This window comes from Candoia aspera, chromosome 1 (assembly GCF_035149785.1).
Source record: "Candoia aspera isolate rCanAsp1 chromosome 1, rCanAsp1.hap2, whole genome shotgun sequence".
Lineage (NCBI taxonomy): Eukaryota > Metazoa > Chordata > Lepidosauria > Squamata > Boidae > Candoia > Candoia aspera.
Genome location: NC_086153.1, coordinates 235,022,863 through 235,045,033, shown reverse-complemented (window position 1 = coordinate 235,045,033; position 22,171 = coordinate 235,022,863). Strand labels below are relative to the sequence as shown.

At 41.3% G+C, this 22,171-nt stretch overlaps 1 protein-coding gene across 2 annotated transcripts in view; it reads right to left on the bottom strand.

Moving 5' to 3' along the window:
• Nucleotides 1-136: 136 nt before the first annotated feature.
• Nucleotides 137-22,171, bottom strand: part of RIC8A (RIC8 guanine nucleotide exchange factor A) — a 36,058-nt gene continuing 14,023 nt past the window's right edge. For both annotated transcript variants that reach the window (XM_063289209.1, XM_063289210.1), the window contains 8 exons: nt 14,031-14,645; nt 11,993-12,087; nt 10,801-10,951; nt 7,005-7,100; nt 5,959-6,103; nt 4,676-4,820; nt 3,427-3,546; nt 137-1,405 (listed from right to left, as the gene is read on the bottom strand). In XM_063289209.1, the coding sequence (XP_063145279.1) occupies nt 1,270-1,405; nt 3,427-3,546; nt 4,676-4,820; nt 5,959-6,103; nt 7,005-7,100; nt 10,801-10,951; nt 11,993-12,087; nt 14,031-14,645 (1,503 nt within the window). In that variant the 3' untranslated portion in view covers nt 137-1,269. The remainder of the gene's footprint in view (nt 1,406-3,426; nt 3,547-4,675; nt 4,821-5,958; nt 6,104-7,004; nt 7,101-10,800; nt 10,952-11,992; nt 12,088-14,030; nt 14,646-22,171) is intronic.

The window sequence follows — 22,171 nt, the reverse complement described above, 5'->3', positions numbered from 1 at the left end:
GTCTTGATCTTAATATTTCTGTAAGTGGAATCATCCACACTGATTTTAGCTATACTTTACATCTTTTATAAATACCCATCTGTTTTTAATTACTTAGAGAACCACTACCCAAATAATTATAGACAGAAGTACACAATTTAGTATTGGAAGGGTTCGTTTATTCTAGTGAAAAATTTTAATTTACATTGGTGCTAAGTTTTGAAATTGTTGGTAAAACAAAAACAAGCTGGGAAATGGAATTCCTTTCTAAACAGGGAAGTTTAAATTCAGGTAAAGGCTGAAAGTAACCTGTGAATGCAAAATGCTATGGAAATACAGAAACTTAAGCAGATAATTTTATTTATTTATTGTCATATTTCTCCCCGCCCAACTTGTAGTACTAACTTATGGAAATAAAGCAGTCTTTTGTCTCAACAGTGCAAAGACTGATGTTACTTCAGATAACATGTAGGAAGAGGGACACAAATGCAGCATCAGAATGAAAGATCAGAGCCTTTCTACTGCAAATACTGTATCTACATATGCTTCACTGTGAACAAAACAGATCTCTGCATTTCCCATATATTCCTGTATTTTAAATAAAAATACTTCCTTGCACACACACATATGCACACACAAACACACAACACATGCACACATTCACACTTTCAACAATGGCTCTTTCTTGCAGATTTCCAACCATCCATAAGGTACTCTAAAAGGAATGGTATGAAACTACATTTGATTGTCACACACTATATTTATAAAAAATGCAGGCTTACTTTGTTCACACATTTTTATAATATACTCCTAGACACTACTACTATGCATACGCTTTCATATTTGCCTACAGTTCCCAAGTGTACCAACCACGACACACGGTTTTTAAATGTTGTGCTTGGCACAGGGATTAACATATTTCCCTAATTCATACACCTTTTTCTTTCCAAACAATTGACTACATGCATGTACTCTTAGCGTTTCATGTGCTGTTAACCCACTTGAAACTGCCCTCTCTTGCCTCCTTGCCAATCTGCTGGAAAGTCTTTGGGATACATCAGAGGGTGAGACTCTTAGAAACACTGAGGGGAAAAGACAGTCAGAAAGAACAAAGCTGTGAAAAGCTGTCAAGAGAAGTGCTGTAGGGCTGCAGAAGAAGCAGAACTTAGATGAATCTGGGTGGAGGAATCCAAGTCCCAGAAAGTCCTTGTCCAGGTTTTCGTATCAGAAGATCAATCCTGATATAAAGAGAGAGTCGCAGGTCCATAGGCTTGTGAGAAATAGGATGACTCAGTCTAATTCCAAATCAGAGTCCGAAGATAATCTCTCCTCAGCTATTTGATGAACAGCTTCATTCAGGGAGGTTAAATTGAGAGAGGTTAAATTGCCATCAGGACCCAGACCCATAGGTCTGATGATCTGCTGTCTTTCAAGGAATAAAAAAAAAGAGAGAAAGAACAGTGATGAGAAAAAGTGATTCTTCATGAGAAAACCCTTACAGAAACTGCCATGAAATGTTTTCTGATCCTTGAACATAACTGCTCATTCACGATTAAGCCATGAAGACCTTGTGTGAGGGTCTCTTGAGCCCTTTTGTTAAAATTGAAATAAATATTACACCTAGTAAAAATAATCCTAAAATTTCCAGAGATTGACTCATAGTGCATGTACTGGGACTGGTTTTGCTGCCAGAGTTTTTGAAGAGGGTGTGAAACTTTAAAAGATTCTACACAGACACTTTGAAATGTAATTACTATTTGTTTTATATGAAAAGCTCTAAGTGATTTGTAATTCAGCTTGGCCCCAAGCAGATGCCTTTTTCCTCAGATTATTTAAATCCTTTATTGGAAATGTCACATGGAATTTAGAACCTATATATGGCAAACCTATTAAGATCCTTTTAAACCACCAAAAGAACTTGACTAAATCTCCTGAGTCTCAATTCTGTGAAGGTTTTAGAAAGTAAACTCGGTGAGTAAAAGACCAGCTTATTAACAAGCTTTTTCCATATTTTTCAACAGAGTTCATACATGAATATTCTTCAGGAGATACTATTAAGTATTAACTATTACTTTAAATAATACAGTATGCACATGTCTTAATATTCTTGAGGTAACCGCTCTGTTTATTTTAAGAGTGCTATTAAGATATCTAAAGTGGTAAGATTATGCTTTCCACATATGGCTCAAGAGGAATTTTAATGCTCACAGAATCTGAACTTTGAAACCCAAACAAAATAATTAGTACAATTAAACTGGTACGTCAAGGCATATCCCCCTGCAAAAAAACACATTAGCCATTTAGTATGATGTATGAACTCAGCCTAAGAACATGATTTTGGGAGCCTTAATGTTCAGTAGCAAGGCCAAACCAATGTTAGAATTGCCACTGGTAATTCTGAAAGTAATAGCCCTAACATCCTTCACTGTTGAGCTAGCCAGCAAATCCCTCTGCGATTCCTTCTGATCATCCTCAATGGCTAAGAAATGTCCAGACTTGCATTCACCTCCCTCTGATACACACAGAAACAGGGAGGAGATTGCATCAAACTGCCTCTCCTGATCACCAATTTATCTTTTGAATTCTTGAGGTAGTTTGTTTGTTTATTTGATTTCTATAACCTCCCATCTCACAAGTGACTCTGAGCGGCTTACAATTTAGTTCCTGGACTCCTGTCTGCATTGCTCCTAAAGGATGAAAAAGCAACTACTGTAGAGTGCTGGGCTACTGGGAAGGTAAAACAGCTGTCTCTGCAATCTACACCAATTATCCAGAGGCCCAGCTTTGCACTTGTGCACGGGATAAATGAATAGTATGAAACCTCTCACTGAGGCTGCTTCAGAGCTTTGGAGTTGCTAAGAGTTTCCTCCCTCACCCTTGATATTCCTACCTTTATTATCAGCCTGAAATTCAAGCTTAAGGAAGCTTAAGGAAAAATCCTAAACTATTTACTTGAGATACCATTTTCAGTCTTTGTCAGTTACTTCTTATTCTCTCCTGTTAAAACTCCCCACTTTTCACATACAACACTTAGCACAACGTTCCAGTGACACAAAACATTTTACAACTTTTTTAAAAAAAACATGGTATGATCATGATTATAGTCAACCTGTCCTGGATAAATTTGCTGAAGTTTGATGGCAGGGCACCACCTCAGTCCCCTTCAGGGCAGAGTTTATAGAAATAAGGGTGAATGGGGGAAAACAAATTGATCTCCTCTACCATCCCCTGGGTTCACAGTTGCCTGCAGACATTTCTTTCAATGTTAATAGAACCACCAAACTGGGTAGCAAATTAGCTGAAAGAAAATTAAATCACTTGAAATAACTTGTCTGAATCCACTGTAAGTTTGGTATCTTAGAGGTTTTGATTTTAGGCCACTGCTCTCTTTCAGACTGTTCTCTGATTACCAATTCATTTCTGGGTAAGCTCTGTATCTTTTAGTACCTGGAGAGTTTGTCAAACATGTTCACCAGTTTCATTGCTTCAACCTCCTTCTGTTCATCTGTCATCCCCTCCATTGGATTGGGAAGCTTTTCCTCCACACGCCCAGTTATAGGATTAATGCTAAACAGTTGAATCAGACAGTAACACAGAGAAAAGAAGGTAGAATATATGAAGCACAAACAATGAATCAACAAACCTGATTCTTCACTTCTTCCGGAAAGTAACTAATGCCCTTCAGGATAATCAATTTTCCCACTCGTAAAAGTCAAAAGGGCACAGGCACTGGGCAGGATAAGTGATAATCTTGCCATCAAAATTCATATTACATATTCCCTTTCTTGGCTGTTGTTTTTTTTAGTGGAGATAGAGTAAAAAAAAGGCATGGTGAGTAGCCTAGAAATGTAATTCTATTATTCATTTGGTTAACACAAACACATGCTGTTCACATTAACAGAACGGGAGCAACACAGAATATACAACACAGGTAATGTTGTGTTTCTCTCCCCAGAACATGTCCATTACTCTTCTTAATTCAGTTTTGCCCACCAATTTCCTGTTACTATTCTTATTTCTAAACTTACAAGGGAATTCCTATTTTAATAAATCCTACATAGAGCAGTTGCCCCTCTACATGTTGCAGTAAATCTAATGTGTGCAGAAAAAACTGTAGGAAGGAGGAGCTGGAGGGAGACATGTAATGTAACATAATTGTAAATCGGTTGCAGATAAGAAGTAATTATGTCAGAATACCTACAATTGTGTGCATATCTATTGGGCAAGTGACTCTTGATAACTGTCATTGTCAATTAAGACAAGAGCTGGAGGTAAGAGGAGTTGTTTACTTGTGAAGAACTTGGCAAGAAGTGAAAGAGACCACTGAAAAAAGAAGCAAAGTTTAAACACACAGAAAAGAAGACGCTTAATTGAAATCAAGTAACAAAATGAGCCGGGGGCAGTCAAAGACCAATAGGTCTTTTACATTTTTTAAAAAGGGAATTCAACTGAGCATCAGGAGGCATTTCTTGATGGTAAGAGCTCTTAAGCAGCAAAGCAGGCTGCACAGAACAGTGGTGATACTCATAGGGAGGCTGGGTGGTTTAGTGGATTCCTGTTCTCAGCAAATGACTTATAAAGTCCCTTCCAATTCATATATGTTAAGATTCTAACATCCAGGAACAAAGGGACTTGCACCAAAGAAGCAGACACAAAGATCACATTTAAGAAGCCAAAGCATACAATGTATGCCTACTTGGGTTTTGCTTCCTTGTATTCCTCTGTATCGGTGTCTTCATCCTCAGAGTATTCTCCTTCTGTCTGTCCTCCAGCCATGAGGCCTCGTGCTGCCAGAAGACCAGCAGCATTTCCATATCCCGTGTACTTCACAAACCGTGACACTGTGGAGACAGAGAAGGTCAAACTTCCTCCTGCTATTATAGAAACAAATATATTCAAATAGTAGTAAATATGTCTCATCTTTATCAGACCAACTGTTCAAGGAGGTAGATTCTTGCAAACCCAGGTCACACATGAGAAAGAAGCTGAGCCGACCAACAAGGTTCCTCTCTGTTACTGACACAGCTGGATGGAAGCATGACTGCATTTGGATTGGAAAAACTCTTGTCACTACTGCTGTGAAAAAAAGTCTAACAACTATAAAGAATTTGCAAGCCTGGCAGCAACAGTAGTTTTGTTGTTTATTCATTTAGTCGCTTCCGACTCTTTGTGACTTCATGGACCAGCCCACGCCAGAGCTTCCTGTCAGTCGTCAACACCCCCAGTTCCCCCAGGGACGGGTCCATCACCTCTAGAATATCATCCATCCATCTTGCCCTTGGTCGGCCCCTCTTCCTTTTGCCTACCACTCTCCCTAGCATCAGCATCTTCTCCAGGGTGTCCTGTCTTCTCATTATGTGGCCAAAGTATTTCAGTTTTGCCTTTAATATCATTCCCTCAAGTGAGCAGTCTGGCTTTATTTCCTGGAGGATGGACTGGTTTGATCTTCTTGCAGTCCAAGGCACTCTCAGAATTTTCCTCCAGCACCACAGTTCAAAAGCATCGATCTTCCTTCTCTCAGCCTTCCTTATGGTCCAGCTCTCGCAGCCATATGTTACTACTGGGAACACCATTGCTTTAACTATGCGGACCTTTGTTGTCAGTGTGATGTCTCTGCTCTTAACTATTTTATCGAGATTTGTCATTGCTCTTCTCCCAAGGATTAAGCGTCTTCTGATTTCCTGACTGCAGTCAGCATCTGCAGTAATCTTCGCACCTACTAGCAACAGTAGTATTCAGGTTTATCTATCTTTTCCCCCACTGATTGTAAAATTGGCCCAGTGAACATTTCTCTTCATCTCCATGTGATGTAATTTAGTCCAATGAGCCATGAGCTCCCAACTTACCTCCATTTTTAACATTCAACCACAATCGAAATACCATCTCAGTTGGATGGAGCAGCTTGTTCACCTATTTACTCATTCAAACTGCCAGCATACAACAGGCCCAAGATGAACAAGAGACAGGATGGGCAATTACCACTTTCCTTGCAGAGTACAAACAGGAACTCAGCAGCACAGTGTTTCACACCCGTGTCAATGTGAGTCATGAGGCGTACAAGTTTATTTCTCAGCAGGTTCCCCACCTCTGGTCTATTCTTCACATCCCGTAATGGAGGAAGCACCTGTGAATCCATGGAAAACCAAAAGTGATGCTTAAAGCCATACAGAGCTGGGTTTCATGAAGCCATGAAAATCCTGCACCAAAAATGCCTCAATAAGATTAATCTCATCCTGATACTAAACACAGATGCCTTCTTGCAATTAAGTAACAGAAGTGAGTACTGATAACCCCTCCCATGTGTACCTACCTGAAGGGGATACCAAACTTTATGTTTTAACTAAGAAACTAGCAAATGTGTGGTCCACATACAGCCCACCGTTCCTTTTTTGAAGCCCTGTCCCCATCCTGAACTACACTGCCAAAATTCAGTTACAAATCTTTTAATAAGGGTGGTACAATTTTCCCCTTTTTTTGGCAAATGATAAAACAGAATTAAGGAAATGCCCAAAGGCATTTTTCCTCTCTCACCCCTTGCTGTGCTCATTGAGTACCACATGCTCCTCATCACCTGCTATAAAGACCTGTTTCCTCAGCGGTAGCAACTAGCCATCCTTGGCTGATCTTGGAAGCTAAGCAGGGTTGGCCCTGGTGGGAATTCTAGGGCTCTTAGCTAGACTGGGAAGTCAAGAAAACTTCCTAGTGGAAAGCAGTGACAAATCACTTCCACAGTTCTACCAAGAGGACTGTGGAAATGTAGTCATTCAGAAAAGAATGCAACTTGGAGGTCTTCACATTTTATATAGCAATTGCACCATCTCTAGAAAAAGCAAGAAGATGAAAAGTCTCCCTCAGAACTTGATGAAGAAATGTCCTGATGTCCATAGATTTCACACCAACAGTACTAGAAAGACACAGTTTCATACTATCAATGCTGTACACTGCCTATTAAATAGATTTTGCCTCATACTGTAGCAGGCTCAGTGACACTTTATTTTATGGGTCCTGTTTGACTAAAATTGTACCTTTAATTTAAGGAATTTCCTCGTCTGTCGATGGACCCGGGCACTTTCAGTCAGCAAGTTCAGCACTGGGGTAAGACTCTCTTTGAGTTTGTGACCCTGTGAAAGAGGCGTAACAAGAAACAGATTTAATCATCTCTACCTTCAGTTTTCCATGCATGAAAATAGTTTGGAGCTATAGATTTCTTTTAGTGAAAATCAGCCAAGTTAGTTGAAACTGCAAGTAACTGCAGGTCGGTAGGAGATTACATCACACTGACCAGAGTAATTCTCAAGGGGAAAAATTATGTTTTTAGGAAAGCCACCTAAGCTTCATTTCTGTGTAAAATTTCCTCCCCAATTTCTCTTTGTAGCAACTGCTACCACATATTTCATGTCCTGGCATTATTATGTTCAATGTTTATCTGTATAGTCTTAGATAATGTATGGCCTAGCAGGTGGCAGCATCTAGTCAACATCTGATTTTAGAAAAACTCTGCAGGATCAAACCTGGTTAGTAGTTAGGTGGAAGACCATCAGGACCTCCCAGAGTTGTAGTCTAGACTAGGACATTCTTTTTTTAAATATCCCAGAAGATGACAATTACAAACCACTTTAGTATTACTGCCAAAAGCCCCTAACATTCATGCAATCATCAAGAACTCAGCTTGACTTGCGGGAGTCTTTTCCTTTTTTTACATAATGAACAATCCTAACATTAATGCAAAAAGCAACATTCTTCTGCATGCGTCACATACTTGTGAATATTGCTTCACATATTAGTGAATATTGCTTCACATATTAATGAAAAGCAGAAGCATGGATCATTTGGAGTCACTAAGAGACATCTTTCTGATCAGTGGAAGACAGACCTGACAGAACAGTATTATTTCCACCTCTTTTAGCTGGAAGGCAGGGAAGGCTTAAGGCTTCTTCCCATCCATTTTGTCACATGATCACAAATATATATACTCTGTTAAACTAGTTGAGAAAGCGGTAAGGATTCTTACACTTTTTCACAGCAGTTCTCACAAGGGGGAGACAGGAAGTTAATATGGACTAAGCTGGAAGGAAGGGGAGGAGGGGAAGGGGAGGAGGAGAAGAGGAAGAGGAAAGAGGAACTATGTCAGATTAGGCAGCTTTGGAGCTCTTCAAGGTTCACTTGTTAAAGAGCAGACCTGAGACTGCTCTTTAAGCAGGGTGGGCTGGGAGAAGGCTGCTGAAGCATTCCAGAGAGGCCTGAAGACCATTAAAAGATGGGGAGATCAGGGCATTATGGAACCACGTCAAGAGGGGGAGAGATCAATGTGTGATCATAATCTGGAGGAGGACCAAGAAAGATAACATCCTATCAGCCTGAGATATCCCAGTCATACCTAATTAACCCCTTTGCTTAACTCTAAAAGGGGAGGGGTTTATAGACAAAGCTATACACACAGATAGCAACAAGCTTAAACTACATATATGCCAAGTAGAGACGGGTTAGCCTAGATATACTATCCAAGTAGCAGTAAACCACTGCTGTATTCCTATCCCTGTACAGCTGAAGAAAAATTAGGGAGGTGGAAAAATGCTTGTTTAACTGCCCCTTACCAAATTAGCCTTGCTCACCTGAAAATAAAACTAAGCTATTCCTATCTGTTAGTATATCACAAATCATGGGAAAAATTCACCAAAAGGTCTGCATGTTTGATCACTTCCCAAGAACTCAAAGCCTTGTCTGCTTTCTGTCAAGAGGAAGATAGGTATTTCAGTCTTTGGCACAAAAGACAATGCTGGACTTCTATCTGCTTTTCTCAGGTCAGTAGACAAGGGTTTCTTCTTATGCAATCAGATTGCTTCTCTGAACAGCTTCTTCAATAAGAAGAGTTTTGCTGCAAAATTGGATTTTGATTGGTAATCCAACTTTCAACGTCAGAGCCACACACCATAGACCACTTCTGACGCCATAGGTGTGGCTGCAAAGTGGAGGCACTACACAAAGAGGTTTGCTGTGACTTCTGACCCATTTATCGATGCCCTCTCTTTCAAGTAGGCCTTACCAGCACTTCTGGGAGAAGAGCACATGCCAATACCCCAAGGTGCTGATGAAGATGGAGACAACTGCAGCCCTTGTTCCCAAAGTGGATGCCTTGTGGGTTATCTTTCGCTCACTGGGGTCTGTGAATGCCTCTTCTTCCTTCAGAACCACTGATTTTAAAAATTAGAGCGGCCACCAGCTTATCGATGTTAGGCCAGGTCAGGAAACAGACTCCACAAGAACGACTGGAACTCTATTGTACTGATCTAAGTCATAGTAAGAGAATCTTGAAAGCCTGACAGCCTTCTCCCTCCCTCCCTCCCTCTTATAATCAAGAGAGTTAACGCAGAGCTATTCTGTGTCTGCCTCCTGTCCTGGACTCAAATCGTGTTTTTCTAACTGCCATCACATAGTTTCTCCAAGATATCTCTGTGGTTCTCTGGAAGGACACTCCTGTCCTTCTTGCTGACATTAGGGTGAGGGTGGGGAGTCTTTCAGGGCACTAAATTATCACTGCAGCTGGCACTATCCAGTACCGAGTCTGTCAAGGTAGGGATGAACGGTTTTCAATTCCTCTTTGCTTTACTGTACTGCAGACCGGTTGAAAGCCAGCACGATCATGTGCCTTTCTGCACTCTGTTGCTTCTGGAAGTATGACTGGGCTTTTCCCTGATCTCACTCTCTAGGTTTGATGCATGGCCCTTTGGGCTGCAGCCTTCTGCCAGGGCATCAGTTAACTCTTTAGCACATGTTTGTCATGTTCACCGTTCCAATGTTGCTGGTACATCGTAACATTTCGCAGGTCATTTCGCTGATACGTGTTTCATCTGGGAAGGGAGGAGGATTCCATCTCGTGGGGTTGTTATCTGTTGGCTGCTGGTTTGGAATGTGTTTGGGTTATCTCCTGTGTTCAAGGTTCCTTTCCCAGGACATCAGCAGAAACGGTTACCAGCACCTGGGGGGGGGGGGAGAGTTTGCAACGGCAGGGCGAGGGGAGGGATCACGTTTGAGCCGAGGGTTTTTAGTTTGTATTTGGCGCGCTTTTGCTCATTCTCAGCTTTCTCTGTATTTGCATACTATTCTTCTAATAAATCAGATATCATTAAGTTCCTGCTTGTGAGTCTGAGTCTATTGGGATAGGCAATCATTACAACGTTACAGAGAGCACTGGTCACCTTCTTCTCCTCTCACTTTTATTCTTGGCTACCAAGATGGAGCCAGTGAAAACTCAGTGCTCCTTGCAGAAGGCAAATGGTAAAACCAAACAAAGGGGTTTCCTCTATGGGGCAGGAAGAACCTTCCTTCCAGCTTTGAAGAGGTGGAGTTACTCTTTTCCTGTCAGCTCTGTCTCTGAGCATGTCTTTCTTTGGCTATGGGGAAAACAGGGCAATGGGGCTATGACAATTAAACAGCACCACAGAGAAAAGAAGAAAGCAAATCAACAGTAACATTCCTTACTCCAAAAATTAAATTTGCTTCTGACAAACTAGTAAGATATATCAACCAAACAGCCAATGCGTCAATGCAATTCTGGAATGTTCTCTATTCAACCTACTCACATGTAGATAATAGCCATTAATTTATGCTGTTGCTACCTATTTGCTACCAGGCTGATTACAGGAGTTTCCTTAAGGGAGTGATAAATAATTGAGATTTTTATCTTCACATGGTAAGGTAAATCTCATACATTTAAGCACAGAATGGACACTCAGATGAATCCTAATCAAACACAGGTATCACCATAAATCAAAGTAGTTTGGGACAAGCAAGGATGTTGTGAAAATGTTCTGCTTTACCCACCCTATCAAGACGTCGATCAAGGAAACTCAGGAGAACACTGACAGCATCCATGTTGACTCCCATGTATTCAAGAGAGCCTGGGTGGACCTTTGGAGTCAGCAAGACATCTAAACACTTGAGAGGCAGATTGCCCAAAAGGTTGATTGTATGGCTGAAGGCATGATACAAGGCAAAACAGAAAAAAGTCAGCAACCAATGTAAATGAAAGGCTGTTTCATTTTGAAAACCCTAGTATTTTCTAGGTTTTAGCAATAGGAGAACAAATTGCAAATTGGGTTGGGAGTATCAAACAATAGCAAACCCTTCCTATCTACTCATGCTTCCATCAACACATGCTGTTATATATCAATTTTTATAGCAGAAGTCCAGTAAGGTCACAGATTTGCCAAATCTCTTGCTCATAATGTGCAATGTACCCACAAACTATTATTTATTAAATATGCTGTATATCCGGTCTCTCTCCTTATACAACAATCAACATGGTTTACAACAGTTCAAAACACAAAAGAGTAATACCAATATAATTAAATTCAAGGCAAAATTAAAATTAGTATCAATGAAATCAAAATCAGTTCACCTGATGAAAAGGTTCGTGGAAGAAATGGATTTTCACTATTTTCCTAAATTCCTACCATGGGATCACTAGAGGAGGCCCTTTCCTGTGTACTAGATAGGCAAGCTAGCAGCAGCAGCAGCAGCAGCAGCAAATATCTTCAGAAGAGCCTCTCCTGCTGATACTGTTTATCACTATCTAAAGTTATTATGGGCTGTGTCAAGTACATGAAGCAGAACAGAACTCTGATTTTTTTTTAATACTCTGCACAAGCTGCATAATGTTTTTCCAGTGCTAAAGCAATTTCAGTTATAACATTCTTTTTTTCACCACTAAGAATTACTGTATGCTATATTAGGGTCCACATTTTGGAAGTAGGATACTACATTTATTTTACCGTACTGGAAGGAGGTATCTACACCTGATATGCAGTAATGAATCGGTGATACATGCTGTTCGCCAACATTGGGGGGGGGGGACTTTTAAACAACACATTCCAATTTATTTAGCTGTTCTGTTTATTATATAATTTCCAGGCTGTCCCCCTTTCCCCCCCTACTTTTATTACTACACCTACCAATTCTGCGGTTGTACCATTATATGTATTTTACTTTTATTTTATTAACATATCACAATCACCTGTGAAATTCTTCTGTCCGATCATCACCATCTGCTGAAATCATCAGGCAGTGACGGAGAAGGGCACCCAGACGTCGGTACAGAGAAGCATCTTCCTGGCCCCAAAACAAAATTAAAATCTTTATTTTGAGAAAAGAACTCAACTTTATTTCAGACAGTCTGTTGACTGATACATATTGTTCTAGTAAAACATTTTCAGGACCAAATACAAATTTGAGTGCAAGGGAGAAATGGCATACATGGAATTAGAAAATCTGCAAAGCAAATTAGCACACACAAAACAAAGCAACTGTAAATTCCTAGCTCCCTAGTTTGTGACAAAACGCAAAGCCACAGCAATAGATGAATTAGCATAATTGCCTCATTTGGCATTTCTTTCCCTTTGTCCCTTCATGTATGTCTATTGTATACTTACAATTTTCTCCAAGTTTCCTTTCCCCAAAATGTCAAATTTTGCAAAATAACAATAAGCTAGGTAGCAAGAACGCAGGAGTGAAAATAAAGTAATTGCTATATTAACAAGGCAAATGTTCAGAATAGCATCAAGCCAGGTTCATGAAGAATTGAAATTCTTGATTTTAAAATCAGAAATAAAAGGCAAGTAACAGAAATATTTCCTTAGAAATTACCTAAAATATACCACATTTTGGCCTTTCATCCAGCCATTTCAGATCCTTCAATAATTTGTTGAGTTCTTGATCACAAGTAATATGTGTTGGATTTCAATTTCCAGAATTCCCAGCCATGTAGTCCAATACATTTGGAAGGTATCAGGGTGGGGAGGTCTAGTTTAAGCTACTAGATCCATTCTCCTCCACCCCATCTAACATGCATGCAAATTCAATAGGCCTTTAACTTTCCTTGAGAGCCAGTTAGGTTAAAGGTAACAGGCTAGAAGTTCTAATCCCGCCTTAGGCACAAAGCCAGCTGGGTGACCTTGGGCCAGTCACTTTCTCTCAGCCCTGGGAAGCAGACAACTTCTGAAAATGTTGCGAAGAAAACTGCAGGGACCACACAGTCACCAGGGGTTAAGACTCACTTGAAGGAATAATAATGATGTTAATAATATATTTTCCCTAACTTTTCAAAGCCCAACAACGTTGAAAAATTCCAGCAAATGGTAACAGAGAGATCTATCATACTTTAAAGTAATGAAAGCAAACATGACTTTACATATTATAAATGACTAAAGAAATATTATCACAAATCATTCTTGTGGCATATACTGTATATCTAACCAAGAAGCCTAGTTATAGCAAATCACTACATGCACAGAAGCAATTAGTCGGGCAAACATGTAAGCACATACATGCGGTAATTCTGAAACATAAGAAGAATTACATTATATATTCTGGGGAGTGGAAACAATTTCCATTCAACAGAACAGATGGGATCAATGAAGTGATTCTATCTTCCTACTGAAACTCACTTTATGTCATTATAAAGCAGCACTGGGTTACATCGGGTAATGCTTTACAATAATAAAATCTGCTTGCCTGGCCTGGCCATTTGGAAAGGGTCTGCTGAAGTTCTCCATTGCTTGGAAGGTATGTGTAGCATGACAAGAGGAGCAGGCCTTCTCACCAGTAGCCTGTACATTATGGAGCTCCCTTCCCTTGGAGGCAACAAGGCCCCGCCTTCCTTGCATTTCAAAAGCAAATGAAAAGTGTCCTATTTCAACATGCCTTCAGCCCAAAATGATTGTGAGTACCATTATAGCTTTTATGTTTCCTTGCAATTTCTTGTATTACTTTAGACTTTTATTATAACCACCCAGAGTTCTTCGGGATTGGGGTGGCCTAGAAATGCAGTAAGTAAGTAACTGAGTAAATAAGAGGGGGGAGGGCTGCAGGGTGAAATAGAGCGATTTGAGTTTCCTCTTATAATCTGGAACTCACTCCAGGTGCACTCCAGATGTGGACTTCCAGGGGGACTCTAAACATGTCCCTAACTGTAGGAATCATAGGTGAAATGAAGTGGTGAGTAAGGACAGGACATCTATGAATGAAATACCCAGTGTCACGTCTGGGTGTCTTACCTCATCCACCTCCCTTTGGTTGGTGTCAAAAGTGATATTGAAGAGGACCTTTAGGATTTCCATGGCACGCTCTGTCTCCTGCCGAGGTAATGGCAGGGGAGGATTCCCTTCAGCAGCTACCTCATGAGGGTCAATCCACTTCACTCCCAGTGTAAGTTCCAGAGTATCCGTCATTAAACCAATACCTCGAAGTTCCTGTGCAACCTGCTGCCGAATATCCACCCTTAGTGCCGTCAATAAAAAGAGAAGGCGCAAGTCAAAGAATTTTATATCATGGGGGAAGTTTCTCTCATTATAGAGTTTGATGCGATCTGTAAGGCCCACCACAAACCGAGCTTCAGCCATCAGTTCCTGAGCCCGGGGACTACTGAAGACAATATTGCAGAGGCACTTAAGGGCCTCCAGAATTACATCCAGATCGGGAACCTCCAGGATTTGCTCTTCCCTGTAAACAATCCCAGCATGCCTGGCTAGCGTCTTCAAGCTTTCCATGGTGGTGAAAGGGCCAAGGCATTTTTTATCCCGGGACAGAATTCGTATGCTTTCCAAGCATGTCACTTGACAAGATGGCTGGAGAACTCTCTCCAAGAACTTGATCAGAAGCATGGCCAGTTTCTAAAATACCAGAAAGGAGACGTAAGAACAAATCTAGTAGCGAAGCAATGAAGTTCTGCATAAGACAAGCAGGACAGTCTATGTCTGCACTTGTACAATTTCAAAAGTTCAATGAAATCTAATGTATCTTAAACTTATACAATGTGTTCAGCTCCTCAGTCCCATTTCTTATATTGCCTATAAGCAATGTTAATACAACACCCACTTTATAATATCACCCAAGCTATCAGAAAGTGCCTCTCCTTCTTAAGTTTAAGCTGTAAATCTCTTTTCTTATATAGACAAAACAGCACCATCAATGCGTAAGAGGGCAGTATAAGCAAGTTTGGAGAAACTCTGAGATTTTCAAAACTTAAGGGAAATGGAAATCCAGAAATAGTTTAATGATTACTAAACATGCTTAGTGATTATTTAATGTAGATTGACTCCTGGAGGGAGAAAAGTGGAAATTGAGGAAAGAGAAGCAAGGAAGGTCCAACAGCTAAGAGACTGAACAGTATTTCTGTACACTGCAGTATGGCATTGACAGCACCACTCTCTTCAGTGCCAAGAAGACATAAAAGATGCCAGCCAGCCAGCCAGCCATTCAGCCCCTTGCCTTGGTCTTCACTCAACATGTTTGCCTTTCACAAAATAGATAATTTTTTTTAAAGTAACTAGCAACTGATGGTCAGCAAAATCATCTAGAGATACAGTATCTGCAGGGCCACTGAATAGGGGGAGGGAGAATAAAGAAAGCAGCATCATGCTGCTATGATGCAAGCTTTGCCCCTTTTGTTTGTGCATTATGACATCACACACATGTATGCTGCTTTCATTATTTTGATGAAAGCCTTTAATTCTGCAGATGCCCTTGAAGTCACCCCGTAGAATGAATGAAAAGGACAAGTAGTTAGTAGCCAAGTATACTCTGCCTTGGCTAAAGGAGGGAAACAGAGAATCTCAGGAGCTGGGAGGCAGAGTTATGCCAACAATAAACTATCCACTCACAGCTTGTGACAATGTCATGAGGACTTGCGAAAAAAGAGGATGCCAGGGCATGTTTGTGTTGCAGTTAGATGTAAGTGGGGAAAGGGCCTTAGCTGCAACACTAAATCACTTCTGCCAGAAACAGACAGGCCTGGTAGTGCAAACATTACTTAGATTGGGCAATCATGTGTTCAGCCACAGAGCTGGGCTGCTGAAGAAGGAGGACGTGCATTCAGATTTAATTAATTTTACTAAATATACATGACTTTGCTCTCTGTAAGTCAACAATGCAGCAGGTAGTATTTGTTTTCCACAAATGGAGCTTTTCAGGCATTAAACATAGACACTTCTATAATTTGGCAGGCGGTGTAGCCCCAGAAGCTGGACAACCAGTCAGTTCCCAGGTGGGTAGAGGTAGGCAGACGAGAGACTCTCCATCTCCTCTATATCTTGCTCCTGCCTCTTAAATACAGAACCAACTTGTTTAGTGTCAGACCTTCCCACCTGCTCATCCCTCTTTGGATGGTGTTGAAGTATGCTATCACCGGCGCCTTTCCGTAACAAAAATAGGATAATTATATAGCTTATACTTGTTACAATTTTAGTTTGGCATTTGGCTCTTGGACAGGATTCATGGCTGAGGAATCTGCGGTTACCATATGGGATCCAGCAGTGGGACTTTAAGCCTCCAGCTCAGCGTGGGAAGTGATGGATTGCCCTCAAGTGAAAGGATAAGCTGATCGGCTCAAAGTAAGATGGAGCACACAGCTCTGCTGCCTCCCAATGCAGTCAGTAGCTAGGCAGAGGCGTGTTCAGCAGCAGGCAAGCTGGCCAAGAGAAGTCCATGCTCTATGGTGTACCAAGCTCTTCTAGCTGTAACAATACAGTTGAGGTCTATCTTCTTAGATTAAATATGTGTTGGATTCTGTGAAACCTCCCCTGATGTCCCCTGGGTCTGTCAGCACAGTAGATTTGTGTTGGAGCATCACAGGTAAATGTGATGAGACTTAAATACCTTTGTGACTGATGTAGTAAATTACTGTCCGTAACATTTGTGGGCAAAGAAGCATTTGTTAATGTTATTATGTTTTCTACTACAGATTAAGGCCGGGTGAAGAGGATGAATTTAATTGTCCCCTTTTAGGATGTTAATTTTTGCATCTGAGGAGAAGAACTTGCCTGGACTTGTTTTTGTTTCTGTTTCCCTTCTGTGTAGGCATGTAGAGAGTTAAGCAGCTCTCACTGAGAGCCTGTAAGAATGCAGAAGCTTTTAAATATGTTTGTTTTCTGTAAATAAAATTATTTTTATAGAAATGCCTGGTGTGTGACTTTTCTGATCTCTCCTGGGCCAAAGGCTTTCCTAGCAATCTGCTAACAGTTAAGTAGGAAAAGAAAACAAGCTGTACCAGCTTTCTCCTCAATAATAAATAGAAGAAAGATATCTGCATTCATTCCTGCTCTTTTCGTTGAGTAATAACTCAAGGAGGGAGAGTTTTTTTACCTTCGTGTGCTTTTCTGATCATGAATAAAGTTGTCTTGAACAAATACAGGATTTTGTGCTTAATGAAGAACCTGTTTTCTTTTGACCACTCTGTTATATACCCCACCCATCTTGCTTTTCTTTTTTTTTATAAGAATTTTATTAAGTTTCAAGCAAAGATAAAAGCTATAGAAAAACAAAGAAAATACAAAGAAAAAAAGAAAAAAACTAAAAAAGTGTAGAAACACAAGGGAAAATTTTTCAAAATTACAAAAAGAGGTGAATTTCGACTTTTAACATTAAGGATATACAACAATTTTCCATAATCAATCCCTTACTCTATATTTAACCAAAATCACATTATTTCTATAAATCATTCCATTGGCACATTATAAAAATCACTAAATAAAGTTGCTCCCACCCCTTATATTAAAAGAAATACACACACACACACACACATTTTATTTTATATATAAATATATATAAAAACCTCCCCCCCCAAAGACATTTATTTATTTCCTTCCTATTACTATTCTATACATTCCTGTCTACTATAATAAAGATCAAACTAAAAAACATATAAATTCTGCCATTGTACTTGATAATACAACAATTTTAATAATCTTAATCATATTAAACCCAAAATCAGACATTTATTATTTTTTATTATACCTTAATAATCTTATTCCAAATTGTTAAAGATAAATGAAATCAGCCAAATACTAAAAGCAATCCAGATAAATATTCTTAAACCCTTATCCCAGTTCAAAATAAACCAGAGCATTTACTTATCCCCACAATATGCACAGAGCTTTTTTCTTTAAAAAAAATCAAACAGCCCAACTGCCCCCCTCAAAACTCTGACTTCTCTTCAGGAGACCTCCCATACATAACAACCCCTTCTTTTCCATGCGTTCCATCAGAAGATCGATTTCACTTATGGCTTGCAACTCAATCTCTCCCTTCAATTTCTTCAACTCAACTCGACTATCCAATCTTCATCCAGCAGTTCAACAGAAATCCTGATCTCACTCTTAGAAGAGACATTTCTATCACTGTTAAATTTCTCAGTTTCATCTACCACATCCCCAACCAGATGACACATTTTAGACCTCATATTTTCCACAATGTCCTGAATGCCTTGCATAAAAACTTGGTGGGAATCAGAAAGAATCTGTTTAAAATCTTTTTGGAAGTCAGAGAAAGTCTGTTTAAAATCCTCCATGTCTCAAGCAGTAGATTATGGCACACCCTAGGAGCTTAACCAGCGAAAGTTGAAGATATGAAAGAATTCCAGAATGTGTTTACATAAGCAAAAGTGAGATATGCAGACACTTCCCCAGGGAAAGTAGAAGCAGAAAACTGAACGTTCAAAACAGCCAATTCAGAAAATGCTAATATCTTCAAATTTAGTGCAAAACTAATAACAGGGAGACAATTATTTACTCTCAATCCTCCTTAATATTTGGAGGGAAAACAAAGTCCAAAACTTAAAAATAATTTTTTAAAAATTGATCCCAAAAATAACAATAAGCACCAAGAGAACCCACTTCTCCTTGCTGTAGAAAGCCTCTCTTAGGGTTACCTGTACTTAAAAGAAATATAAATTGAGTGATTTAGAAATGGGGTGGCCAGTCTTAGTGTCCCTTTAAGGCTACAGCGTGGCTTGGAAATGGTGATGTCCCAGCCTCCCGGCCGCTCTTACCAGTGAAGCGTGAACACTGTTTGCGATCTTCTGGCTGCAAGCAGCTGTCTGGAGGACAGATGGGGTGATTCTAGGTATTTTCCTTTTTCCAGAAAAACACTCCTGGGCTTCAGGAAAAACCTGCCTGAGCCCAAGAACTGCCGCATTGTCAGTTCTGCCTGCTAAGTCCGTGGGCACAGCTGTTCAGTCCATCATGTCCCCACCGGAAGTCCCCCACCCATCTTGCTTTTCACATGGAACAACAATAAGATAAATGTGGACAAACAATATAAAACAATCCTGTACGTTATGAGCAGTATATAAAAACAGCAGTGCTTTTTAAAACAGTTAATAACTCTTCAACAGTTATGTATTAAATATTAATAAATATATTATTTAAAATAGATATAGAAGCAGCATGATGTGCACATTTTTTAAATGGCATGCATCAATGGGTATGTAATGGTAAGAAGATCACAAACACTTATGAGTTACGGTAATTCAGTATAATTGGCTGTTACCTCATCAAAGTTAGTTTTAAAGTTTTAATGCATTATCATATTTTTCCCATGAAATGCATCTGATTGGCATGTGAATTACTTGCTAGCTGCTACCAATGATCACTACCTTTACAATAATTTGCTGGTGTGTGCCTGTGTTTTTTCTTTACTTCCTGCATTTTATAAATGCCATATACTGTGGAAAGTTACATCAGGATGTTAAGGTATATGAAGATATACAGCCAAACAGAAATACATATTGCTACTACAGAAGTATGTATAGCTATTTCAGATTTGTTCCATTTAGACACAGCATGCATGCAGATGGGCATACAAATTAGCCACCTAATATTATAATATGAAGCTACCTTAGAAATTAGCAGACTCTTGGTCCATCTAACTCAGTAATGTCTATCCCAATTGGCCACAGCTTGCCTAAGCTGTGCTTTTTCAAGATTTGGGGAATAATTTTGGGGAATTTTTGTAAGCAGTGCCTGTGTACTGTCACTAATCGCACTTGGGCCCCTCCAATTGTTATATGTTCACCTTTTCTAAGAAAGGAGGTTCATTTAAGTAGGAAAATTTATTTAAACTGATACCAGCATTGCCAGATCTTCATTTATGCTTAGACATACTGCAGAACTAAGACAGACGACAGTCACTGCATATCTGACATCCCTGCTCCACCAATATCTGCAACCAATTTGCCAGCCATGGAAGTTATAATCCTGTCTCCACTAGCAAATGAGAAAGGAGGTTGGATTAAGCTGGAGCAGCAGAACAGAAACCTTCACAGCTGGAAGCTCTGATGCTTGGGGGCTCTGTGCCTTTGTTTGTATGTGTGTAAATTAGTGAATTCTTCCTGTTGCACTTGGGTTAATCAACACAACTGTATCAAGACTGATACTGCATTGATCCACAAGCAGGCACACTCTCCGGAAGGAATAGGTGTCAGGCTCTGCCTGCTACTTAATAAGACACAGACGCCAATTTAGGAAAAATCAGGTTCTGAGTTTATTCAAGTATAGTGCATGCCTAGTTAAAGCTGAGAGTGGAGGGAGCGCGCCGGTCCGGGATTTAAATAGCCCGCGCCGGTCAGCGCTCCCCCTTCCTTCCGTTGCGTAAATCCCCGAGCCCCAAATGTCCCGTTGATGGTAATTGATGTACGAACGGAGGAATTGTTCTAGCATGGCATTGAGGATCTCCGTGGCTCCGTCCATCTGGGGATGCCAGGCTGTGGATAGGGCTTGTTGTGTCCCGATCAGTTTTAAAAAGGCCCGCCAAAACTTTGAGGTGAATTGTGTGCCCGTCGGTCACCAAGCGTACAGGACATCCATGTAGCCTGTACACGTGTACGAGGAAGAGTTTAGCTAGTTGCTGGGCGGACGGGATTGCTGCACAGGGGATGAAATGCGCCTGTTTGGAGAAGTAGTCTTTCACCACCCAGATGGTTGTTTTCTTTTGGCTGAGTGGTAGGTCGACTATAAAATCCATGGAGAGCTCCTCCCATGGCCGGGAGGGCTCCGCCACCACTTGCAGCAGTCCCTGGGGTTTTCCCGGTGGCCGTTTGGCCATCGCGCACACCGGGCAGGATGCGACGTATGCCTTGACGTCCCGTCTCAATGAGGGCCACCAGAACTGCCTTCGTGTTAGGTGCAGGGTCTTTAAAAATCCGAAGTGTCCCGCCTGCTTGCTGTCATGCGATCTGCTGAGGATCGCCTGGCGCTGTGAGTCCGGGACGTATAGTCTGCCTTCTCCCCATGCTAAGTCTTGCTCCATTGTCACCTTGTCGGGGTTGGCTAGGACCCAGGGGTCGGTTTTCAGGGCGGCGATAAGGTCTGCCCTTATCCCCCCTGGCAGTTGCGGTCGGCGCCGTCTAGGACCGGGTTGGCTTGCAGTCAGTGGAGTCGCGGGGTTGGGCTGTCTCCGTGCGCTGCTCCGGGTGGTCGCTGCCATCCCCAGCTGGGAGGCGGATAGTACCATTCCTACCATATCAGGGATGGGCTCTTCGTCTTGGGGCAGTCGGGAGAGCGCGTCGGCCAGGAAGTTCTTCTTGCCTGGTATGAACTTCAATTGGATGTTAAACCGGCTGAAGAATTGAGCCCATCTGACCTGTTTCGGGCTGAGGCGTCTGGGCGTCCGGAGTGCCTCGAGGTTGCGGTGGTCTGTCCAGACCTCAAACAGGTGGGTGGTCCCTTCCAGCAGGTGCCGCCACGTCTCCAGTGCCGTTTTTACCGCAAACGCCTCCTTCTCCCATACGTGCCAGCGCCTCTCCATCTCCGAGAATTTTTTTGACAGGTAGGCGCATGGCTTAAGGATTCCTGTGGGGTCCTTTTGAAGCAGTATGGCACCCAGGGAGAAGTCAGACGCGTCAGCTTGAACTACGAACGGCCGTTCTGGGTCCAGGTGTGCAAGGATTGGCTCCGTTGTGAACAGCGCTTTCAGCTTGTCAAACGCTGCTTGACATGCGGGAGTCCAATTAAGCACGGCCCCCAGGTTCTTGACTCTGCGTGTTTCCCCAACTCCTTTGGTTTTGAGTAGGTCCGTTAGGGGGAGGGCTATCTCCGCGAACCCCCTGGCAAAGGACCTGTAGAAATTCGTGAATCCCAGGAAGCTTTGAAGTTGGCGCCTATTGCGTGGGCGTTCCCAATTCAAAACTGCCTGGACTTTCGCGGGGTCCATTTCCACGCCTTTGCCGGAGATTCGGTACCCTAGGTAGTCCAAGCGTGATTTGTGGAACTCGCACTTGGACAGTTTGGCGTAGAGTTTAGCCCCCCTTAATTTGTCCAGTACTTGTCTGACCAGCCGTTCGTGTTCATCCTGTGTCCTTGTGTAAAGAGGATATTGTCTATGTACACTAGTACCCCTTTGAATAGGTGTTCATGTAGCACCT